Raw genomic sequence first — 11,450 nt, 5'->3', positions numbered from 1 at the left:
AAAACTAATGACATGGCCACCTTGTTCACCTGATCTGAACCCCATTGAGAACCTGTGGTCCATCATCAAATGTGAGATTTACAAAGAGGGACAACAGTACACTCGCTGAACAGTGTCTGGGAGGCTGTGGTTGCTGCTGCACGCAATGTTGATGGTGAACAGATCAAAACACTGACAGAATCCATGGATGGCAGGCTTTTGAGTGTCCTTGCAAAGAAAGGTGGCTATATTGGTCACTGATTTGTTTTTGTTTTGTTTTTGAATGTCAGGAATGTATATTTGTGAATGTGGAGATGTTATATTGGTTTCACTGGTAAAAATAAATAATTGAAATGGGTATATATTTGTTTTTTGTTAAGTTGCCTAATAATTATGCACAGTAATAGTCACCTGCACACACAGATATCCCCCTAAAATAGCTAAAACTAAAAACTACTTCCAAAAACATTCAGCTTTGATATTAATGAGTTTTTTGGGTTCATTGAGAACATGGTTGTTGTTCAATAATAAAATTATCCCTCAAAAATACAACTTGCCTAATAATTCTGCACTCCCTGTATTATGGAGAGAAAAAGAGCAACAAAATTCAAAGTGCGGCCAACATGACCGCAGCCGAACACGTGAGAGCTCACTGGACCAGTTTCTCATTGATTCACAAGTCCAACTGTTGAGGAAGACATCTCTCTTTTTATGTATTCTCCTTTGAACTTGTACAGTATCTTAACTCAATTAAGAATTCCACTAACCCAAAAGCTATAAAAACTATTGGTGTTTGAGAAAAAAATCAAAATCTTTCAATCACTTTATTCTTTGGCTTGATCACTTTCCCCCTAGCATATTTATATTGTTGTTTCTGAATACTGTTCTTGTATTTGTTTATCTATGCATACAATTCTTTTGTAAGTACAACACCATTATTGTGGTACTGTTTAATTCCATTTTGTATTGTCCTGATGTTTAAATAAAGGTTTGAGAAAAAAAACAAAACAGTTTCTCATTGACAGAACATGGATTTCCGTGCGATTTCTTCTGCCATGCGCACCCGAGTTACGAGCTTAACGCGGGCGTTTGCGTATGCGCGAATTCTCGAACGACTTACCTCATAGAAGTTTTTCATGTGTTACGTCCAAGAAGTCCTTTAATATGGGTTTCCTTTGATCCGGGAGTCCTTAAATAGGAGCCAAGCTCAGTCAAAACGTTATCACTACTAGAGACCCCCTCGACAGTAGTTACATGTCAAACTTACCACGCTCTTTCAATTCAGAAACTTTAGCATTTCAGGAAGATTTTAACAGAGAGAATCCGTGTGAAATAACAATGTCTGCAACACAGGATTATAATACTCAAACCCCACTGGTCGTATCACCAGATGAGCTGTTACCGATTATGAATAACGCCTTCAACAGGCTCTCTGATGCACAGTGGACTTTAATAGAAAATGGAGCTTGGGATTCTGATATTCAAGCAGTTTTGGCTGATATGATTTCTGAAATCATACAGATCACCTCAGCCAACATTTTGAGACGTGCTCTTCCCGTCATTCAGAGCGATGCATCTGCAGAAATAGAAACAAATCCATCATTTGGTGACTCCATCTCAATCACTATTGCAAACCTGCTCAACATCCCAAAGCAGATATGTGACAGTGCTAAAAAGCTGACAAAGATGGTTGAGGAGGAGATTTCAAATAAGGTCAAATTGATAGTCACCCTGGTCAGAGAGCACTTCAATTTACCATCAGACCCCGCTGTTTACGTCAGCGGGGCAATTCGTAATATTAGAAAACCGCGTGTCATGGTTTCCCATGCTCTCTCATGCTTGAAAAGATATGCAAGTAAACTGAAATGCCCGTGCATGGGAAAGGAAAGCGATTCAAGTAAGTCTGAGTCCAGCAAAGATAGCATTGAGTCCAGCATCTCAGTCAAATCAGCCACCCAGGAGGTTAGTGAGATTCTGACCAAATGGTGTCAAGATTCAGATTTTACAGATGATGAATTATCGGATGATGACAGAGATATGGAAAGTGAGCCACCCGCTAAAATAGAGCAACTTTCAGAAAAGAAAGAAAGTTCAGAAAGTGGGGAATGTGCAGAAGCTGAAAGGCAGGTAGAAAGTATTCCACCTGAGACCCCAGTAGAAAAAATTGCAGCTGACATTGTCGATATTATACTTGACAATCTCCAGTGCACTGACACTGATTATTCTTGTCACAGTGAGAAATGTACCTCACCCAAATCTGGATTCAACGGGGGAATCGTCTTTGATAAAGTGAGAGAGTTTTTTACCTCACGTGCTCCTTCCGCACCGCAAAAATCACGCAAACTGCATTTTTCCAAGATTGCAGGAAAACATTTTGAAAAGATGAAAGGGGAGCTGAAAACAACAGTGGAGAGGAGCAAAGACTATTTTATTAGTCTGTCAAAGGTAACCCACTCCCCTGAAACTGAGAGAATAGGTTCCCACGACAGTATGAGTGTCAGCCTCCCAGGTTCAGCATGCGAAACTCCTCGTTCAAATTCTAGCATGTCTGTCCGTGCCCCTTCAAGAAGCTCATCTACTCTGGGAAACATGATAAAATCTGCTGCTCCAACTAGCTTTAATGTCATCAAATCTGAAATTGGTGACATATACAGCGAGTTCACAAAAGAGAAAGAACATGGCATTATCCAAGAAAGGCTCGAAAACATTAACATAAGCGAGAAAGTGAAGAATTTCTCGAGAGAATTGACGGAGAAACTGTACGACCATTTAATGATAAGTCGTATATACCAAATTCCCACAACTGTTGTGGTTAGAAGTCTATCAGACTCCGTCATCTCCAGGACACCACAGCAAGTAGCTGAATCGAGAGATTTCTTTTCTCCTGAAGTCCTCTATGTAATCATAGAAGACGCAGTTGGAAAGTTTTTGCAAAATATTCTGCTTTTGGTTGATGATGAAACAATAGATGAAATTGTTCAGAGCGAAAAAGTGTCTGATGCTGTTGAAGAGATCCAAAAGGTCATTGCAAAGGGACAGAAACGGGCGAGAGACACAGAATCAGACTATTCTCAGAAAAGTGGCAGAGAATCTAAAAAACTCTGTCCTTCTAGACCAGCGTCTCTGGAAAAGCAGGTCAAGTCACCAGAGAAACGCTCAACATCCTCTTGTTCAAGTTCAACACCAGTTCTTGAGAGGATGGAGGAGGAAATGTCTGGAAAGTCAGAGGACAGATTCTCAGAGGACATACCCTCGGAAAAGTCTGAGGAGAAATTCTTGGAAAAGTCTGAGGAGCAAACCTCAGAAAAGTTAGAGGAAAAGCTCTCAGAAGTGTCAGTGTCATCTCAGGCAGCATCCGAGAACCTTGCCATGTGTCTTATAGCTAGACTCGTGGCTCAGTACAAAAAGAGCCTAAAAAAGCCTCTGCTTTCATTAGCTAACAAAAACTTAGAAGACGTCATTGAACATCTCAAGAACTTGGTGCAACCTGAAATCAGCATTGACGAGTCTATAACAAATCTGGACAAGAATGTGAGTCAATTGACCAAAAAATTGTTTAAAGGACTCATCAAGGAGTTTGGCTCCACAGAACAGGTCATGAATGCTGCTTTGGCAAGTGATAGTTCATTTGATGAGGCTATTTTGAAGCATTTGAAAATCAATTTGGGTGTCCTCACAAGTCCTCCACAAAAGTCCAAAATTGCCAGGTTCTTTGCAGCAGTGGGAAGAGCTATTATGTATCCCTTCAGATGCTGTTTTAAGGGCAGCGATGACTAAAGACCTTGACTTTTCCACTGCCTTGCTTCTCTCAAAATCTTGAAGCAGAAATTATCCAAAAACTGGTCTTGATGCATTCTCAATCATCCAGGAAAGTAAATCTCCAAAAGTTGATTCTGTTCATCTGGACGTAGCGTTTTGTGGGAGAAACGTTTGGAGAAACGTTTGGTCACTTCTTCAAGTGAAGAAGTCACTTGGATGAGTGACCAAACGTTTCTCCCACAAAACGCTATGTCCAGATGAACAGAATCAACTTTTGGAGATATTCAAAAACTGACTTGAATCAAATCCTCATAGCATCAAAACTTAATCAAATATAATTGGCCCTCAATCAAAATTCCTAAAAGTCTTTACAGTTTTCCTAAAAAACGATTATATCTTCACTGTGTCTCCTTTGTGTTTTCCATCATACCCAGCCAGCCGCAGCAGATGGCTGCCCCTACATGAGTCTGGTTCTGCTGGAGGTTTCTGCTTTTTAGAGCAGTTTTTCCTCCCCACTGTCGCGAAGTGCTTGCTCATAGGGGATCATTTGATTGCTGGAATTTTCTAAAGATGGTGTTTTGAACTGTAAGGTGGCGGTCCTACAGGCCCTCCACCTTACAGTTCAAAACACCTTCGGGAGACTTCTTAGTTAATTGGCACTAAAATGAAATTTAAAAAAAAAAAATACAAATTAAAAACAAGTTGACTTTTGTTGTCTTTTCTTGATGTCAACCACAAATTAAAAAAAGTGTAGCATATGTGTACTCTGGTCATCAGTACTTGTATTTTAATGTATTACAGTATAATTTGATATAGTGATCATTCTGTGTCAAAACCAAACCTTCTGCTCAACTGTTCACAATAGAAAAGTTTAACGTTTATAATGATTGCTGTAAATTTTCGCTTCATATATCAGATAATTCCTGTTTTTAAATATTGGTTTACTCTACCCTCATGTGTGGCTCTCCAGCCCATGAGACAGGCATAGTCTCCACCTTCCTGGTTGTGGGATTTCTCCAGTGGTGTAAGTGCTGCGGCGCAGTCTGTTGTCACTCTGATGTGGCGCTTTTGGCAAAGGTTCAGTGATGTAACCCATCTCTGACGCTCCCTCATATGCAGTCCAACTAGTGGCATGATTGCCAATAAAGATGCCATTAACCCCAGCATCTGCAGGCATTGTCTGAATGTTGCCCAGGGCATCTTTTACAGTCCTTTGGCAACATGCCTGGTGTTTTTTTAATAAGATCATCAATCCTCAGGTGGTCAAGCAGATCTGGCGTCTCTTTGGAAGGACAATCACACATTAGCGTCAGATTCACTTGCAGGTGTTTGTAGGAGGTAACCACTATCCTGTAATGGACTGATACATAGAACTGAGTATAGAGGAGTGTGATATAGGGTGTGTGCAGAAATGGTGTTTAAAGTCTGTAGATTGGGAGACATATATTTCCATTTTGGGGTCTAAATTTCTAGAAAGCAAGCAGTTGATCAGGCTGTGCTGAACATGATCATTAAATACTGTCAGCCGCATAACTTTATAGAAGATGAGGGGTTCAGAAGCTGCTTCACCTCCTTGACCTTCCCTTTCAGAAAGGTATGAGAAAGAGATGTAAAGTGTGCATAACCACTTTCACCTCGGTCCCAACATATTGCAAAAACTTCACATTTTTAATAGAAATTGTGTAAACTGTGCCTTTACCCCTCACTTACAAGTACACAACCACTCCCACTGTCACAAGCATGTATTTTCCCAACAAAACTCACTTTTATTTCACATTTTTTTACTTACATTTCTTTGCAACAAAGATTTCTGTAAAATCTACATTTGACATACTTTTACAGTTAGCTGTTTCAGTCTCTCCACACTTTTTTATCCGATCTTTCTTTGCAAGCTCCTTTGAATCCGAGCTGCATGGGATTATTTTTAATATCCAGAAGATGTCGCTATTGAGCAGCACACTAACACAGTGTCGACACAGTAAGGTTTCACACACTCCATGAGACGTTATCTACCCATTACTACTCTTGCAGGGTAACACAGTTTATGAGCATAAGGAAACAAAATGATGATCTCCTTTAGGATTTTCTGGCAGAGAGCAGAATTCATGACTCCATCAATTAAGTTGTTCAGTTGTTCAGGTCCTGAACCACTTAAGTAGCCTCAGACCACTGAACTATCCCCACGATGTTTGACTGTTGCTGTGTTTTTGTGATAAAATGTTTTGTTAGATTTGTGTCTGGTGTAATGAGTTCAACCATTCCAAAAACCTCAGATTTTACCAAATATCTTCCCCAAAGTCTCGTACATTTTGAAGATCTTTTTGGGCAAATGTGAGATGAATCTTTGTCTTCTTTTTGGTCAGCACTGCTTTTTGCCATGAAACTCCCCCATTAGATGTTCTTCAGATTTTATTATGGGTTCTTCTGTGACCACCTGGATTAGCTGTCCATGTTGGAGTAATTTTGGTAGACCGGACGCTTCTGGGAAGGTTCACCACGGTCCCAAGTTTTCTCCATTTGTGGACAAAAACATCCCACTGAAGTTTTCTAGTCTTCTTCTTCTTCTTCTTATTATTATTTATTGGGGGTTGGCAAACAGCAAAATGTTGCATTACCGCCACCATTTGGTGTGGAGCGTGGACCAAAATGTAAAAAAAAAGAAAAGAAAAGAAAAGAAAGAAAAGAAAGAAAGAAAAAGTAAAATAAAAAAAAATATATATAAAAAAACATTAAAAAATCGATAATTCAAATCCCCCCAAACAAATTAGCCTGCCTTAAAAAAAAAATGGCCTGATAACTTTCACTTTTCAACTTCTTACAAAATAAATCAACTAAGTCCAGTTTCACTTTCATATCACCAAGGTTTTTGATCAGTTGTCTTCTTTTGGCATCATATTTCTGACAGTGCATTAAAACATGCTCTATTGTTTCTTCTTCTCTATATGCTGAGTGACTGTCTTGAATTCGAGTCTGAGCATATCACAGATCTTAGTGGTCTTGCATCTTCAATCCACTGGACAGCTAACAGTATTGAAACTATACACTGATAGTCCGTCACTGATCCTTTTCCTTACTTTGACATTAAACTCAGGAACAATAAATACTATCCCACTTTGGTTGGATGTATTCCTTGATGCATCTGTGTAGATTTTGACATAACTTGTATGCCTGCACTGTATGCGAGTTTAATATAAAACCCCTATTCTTGTTCTTTTTGTCCAATAGTTGGAAATCTGCTACAGCATCAGGGAGTATCCATGGTGGTATTACAGGTAATGGTAGAGATTGATTCATGCTGATGTTGTCCAGATTAAGTTCAGCTGCTTCCTGTCTCACTGTTCACCCAAAGCTCTTCAATTCTCTTTTCTCTTTTTCCCAGAAGGGTTGGAGAATAGTTTTTGTTGAAAGATCTTGACCATGTCCCAGTAGTTCAGTGTTAACTGCTCTCTTCTGATTTCTAATGGCATTTCTCCCATTTCTACCTTTACTGCTGCTGTTGGAGTCGTTTTAAACGCACCTGTGCAGAGTCTTAGCCCCTAATATTGGGGCTAAGATACTATCTATGATACTATCTAACTTATGAAGACTTGTTCCGGCGTTTGCTGGAGTCCAAAAAATTTTAGACTTTATAAACTTTATAACTATTTCCAGACTGATAGATGTATGTTACTTGGTTTCTTTAAAATGTGACATGATGATAAATATATGGGAAAGTGACACCAATACATATTTTTGACATCTTTAGTCTACTTCTCTTGAGTGTGATTCGTAAAATTTAACTTGTGTTAAATGTTGTTAATCACAGTTAATTCATGATTTAAAAGCAGGGGGCAATTAGTTTTTCTAAACAGAGTCAGAAAACAAACACAAAACATTCATGCAGACAGTTTTAACTTTCAGGTGGATATCAGTTTTATTCTATTACTCAACAATTGTACAACAAACTTTGATACAAATACATTTAAACGTGTAATTTTAAATAAAAGGAGGATAACACGTCTTAATTTCTGCTTGCCACACACCTGTTAACTACCTGGCAGATCTTACCCGCCTTCCGGTCTGTCTACAACTGCGGTGGAGACGCGTTGTGGTTTGACGCATTGCAGATCCCCTCCTGCCAATCAGCAGCCTCCTTACAGCGTGCAGCACATTGCGGGTCCGCGCTGTCCAATCAGAATCCGGCTCTCAAAATCAAAACTGCAACTGTACCCAGTGCCGTCAGCCGCGCTGTTTAGAGCGTATCCTTCCGCCTGTATAAAAGATCGTTACACAAAGTAGTCCGTCAGTTTCTGCGCGGCCGCGCTAGCGTGTTAGTGTCGCGTTATTGAGGTCATAATAATTATTGATATTGATATATTTTTTAATATTTTTAATTGTCATGAAACATAATGACGCCAATAGATCGCCAGATGACATTGATTTTGCTTTAAATGTAAATATATGTAAAAGAGAAACCACCTTGAGATTGAAGGGCGCCATAAAGAGAGGTTTTTATTTAATTGGAGAGTGGACAGGTGCTGACAGGTAACAGCACTCTATTTAAAATGATACTTTATCCAGGATACTTAGACTAGATAAGATTTAATAGAGAGTTTCTCAAAGCCAAAAATGTAGGCTGGCAACTCCTAAATTATTTGATGAAAATGTAAGTATATTATTTCTGCATATACATAACCTGCAGTACTATTCCTAATCACTTTAATATGTGTTAATGTGACCAATAAATACAGAGCAATCCAAAACCATATGTAGAAATCATTCCAGTGGCTTCAGCATAAAAGGAAAAAACTAATGTTTTAAGCCTTTTTTACATTTTGAAAACAGCAAACCATATTCAGAAAGCACCTCTCATTATTCTTGCGACAGATGACATTTGAAATGTCTGGGCTGACTCACCAACTGATGCCTCAACCTAATGGGACTGTCGATGCTCTTAAACAGTCAAATTGTACAGAGTGAAACTGCAAGTTTTGTGCAGTGGGCAGACTAATGTTTAAAGCCAAACGATATAAGATCCACATATTCACGTAACCAACTGTTGGAAAATTAAGTAAGCGCCATTGTTCCATCTAACCCTAAAGTAAATACAGAAAATAATTAATGGCCATAAACAACACCCAAACACATACCATGCTATGCTTGTGAGCAATGTTATTTTGTAATTTTTTTTTAAACTACAATTAAAAAAAATAATAATCAAACCTTAACCTGTATTTGGTGGCGATGGCAAAAAGTGGGCAGATAACATGCTGATTTAAATGTTTTTAGTATTACAGCAATAACTAATGGGAGGAAAGTAAAGCTTGACTGACAGATGAGGCCAGTCCTGCTGGTTTCACTAGTTAACATTAACCTCATCATGTGTAATTAATTACATTTAATTAATTAGATCCCAAATTAAGACTTGATTGTCTGTATTGTGCAGTAAATATGTTTATTTCTCCTCTAAACTTGCTAGTGTGTTGAAATCAGACGTGACACCCGAGCGGTAGATATGAATGTAAACCAGGTACACTGCAAACTCATGTCCTGGATAATCATCCTGGTAATCTTTAAAGTTTCCAAAATATTTTTTTTTTTCATTGTGACCTGAAAAAAGCAACTGAGGCCATGAAGATGTTTCTAACTTTTCCAGTAGGTGACCATTACAAAAATGTTTAAGGCATTTTGGCACTGCCTTTGCTAATGTCCATGAGAATGTACTGCATAATCCTCCTTTTAGAGTAACCAAACTTTACAAAAATTGACCAAACGTTTTATTAGTGATGACCCGAAATGGGATATTAAGTCAATCACAGGTATCCCGCCCTGGTGGCCAGTATAATGAAAGAATGGTTTTGGGGGACTTCATGAGAACGCCACTTTGCAGAGCCGGAAGCTACATCTATCTATGTTTACCATTTCTTTTCAGGCTGTAGCATTTTCCCCCCCTATTTCCTGGAGCGTGATCTTTTGTCACACAATAAGAAATGTGGTGTGAGAGCAGCATATAGGAGTGGTTGTGGTTTAACAGGTAGAGTGGGTCATCCACCATGATGTAAGCTCAGTGCTATGATCCCCCGGCTCCACCACATTGTCAAAAATGGTGAAATAACATACCATGTCCAGGTGACGGATACTTAAAGCTCAACATTTCCTGCAACTAGGGTGACCAGGTGTCCCACTTAAAAAAATTAAAACCTACAGCATATTTGTCATTCACATTCATGTTTTAAATACATAAAAAAGTCCTTATAGTCATTTAAAAAGCAAAATTTTATGTTATTCCTACATTTAAATTTTGAAACTCAAGCAGCAAATGTTCTGCAAAAGCACATTTACATTGACAGTGAAGTTATAGTTCTCCAGAGTTTCTGAAGATCTTTCTTGTTTTCTTCAAGGTTCAAGGTTCTTTATTTGTCACATGCATAGTTATACAAGTATAACACACAGTGAAATGTAGCCTGACACGCTTCTCGACATGTGCAAAAATGGGGGGGGGTAGAGGAAGAACATTATATATATATATATATATATATATATATATATATATAAATAGTATATACATTGGGTGAATGTGCAGTAGTAGCAGCAAGCAGGTGAATTCTGTACATTAATATGAATAGACATCTGACTATTTTACAGAATAGACAATATAAACATATTTAAACACATTTTGGACATTGGCTGTTTGTACCTGACCATTTTCAAAATAACATATTTTACTTGTTTATCAAGCCACTCAATACTGAGCAGTGAATCATTCAAGGATGAAAAGGCACCTCACTCACAGGATGAACCAGACCAGTGCTGTGTCTACAGATCATTTGTATCTTTAGGCATCTCAGCATTGTGGTTCCTTAAAAAATAATGAGAGAATGGGACAAGTCAAAGACAAGAGAAGAAGTGCCGACCTTAAAAAAATATCTACAGCAGATGAACCATATCCAAGAGTCAAGTATTTAAGAAACAGGGGAACAAAAATCCAGCAAAGACTTAACACAGGACCTGAGAGATGCATCTGGAGCTTCAGTAGATCCATCTCCTGTTCATTAAAGCGTTATCAGAAACGGTCTCTGTGGAAGATTGGCTGTCAAGAAGTTATTCTTAATGAAGAGAAACAGAACAAAAGACTGAGACATGCCAGATTACACAACTGGTCTTTTGGAGTGTTTGTCAATATGTACAGAATAGAGAGGTACAACAGTGAGTGTCCACCCCCCCATCAGCAAACATTTAGCGACCTTGGGAAGGAAAAACTCCCTTTCAACAGGAAGAAACCACTAGCAGAACCATGCTCAGGGAGGGGCAGCCATCTGCCATGACTGGCTAGTGGCAAATGGAGGAAGACAGGACAAGACTTGTGTACTATATTTTTGTGCATATTTGCACATGTTTCATTAAATTTCCGAAGCCGTTTCCTATTTTCCTGGCAAAATAAAAAGAAACGAAGCCTGCACCTCTTGTATCACATCCTTTCCTTAAGTATATGTACTCCCAACACCGCCAACCTACCCAAGCATTGTAATAATATAGACCTTACCATTCAATTTAAAAACAGTTCCACTTTGACTTCCTTCCTGATTTCTAACTAAGTGCGGTTATTCCAACTCCTAACTTCTCTGGATTTAAATTAAACATGACAAGATGGTGCGTATGAACGCGTGCAGCGAGCGCGGGGAGCCATACTCACAGGTCTTTGCGGAAGAATACCGTGAGAGCTGTGCGGCGGT

The 11,450-nt window shown here is 38.8% G+C and overlaps 1 protein-coding gene across 1 annotated transcript; it reads left to right on the top strand.

Annotated features, from left to right (window-relative positions):
• The first annotated feature begins 1,317 nt into the window (after positions 1 to 1,317).
• LOC146365574 (uncharacterized) lies at positions 1,318 to 3,756 on the top strand. The gene has a single exon (XM_084915560.1). The coding sequence runs from the start codon at positions 1,318 to 1,320 to the stop codon at positions 3,754 to 3,756; it is 2,439 nt and encodes an 812-aa protein (XP_084771686.1).
• Positions 3,757 to 11,450: the final 7,694 nt, after the last annotated feature.

Source organism: Perissodus microlepis, chromosome 19 (genome assembly GCF_051167445.1).
Source record: "Perissodus microlepis isolate ML-2025 ecotype Zambia chromosome 19, ASM5116744v1, whole genome shotgun sequence".
Taxonomy (NCBI): Eukaryota; Metazoa; Chordata; class Actinopteri; order Cichliformes; family Cichlidae; genus Perissodus; species Perissodus microlepis.
This window is presented reverse-complemented; position numbering and strand designations above follow the sequence as displayed.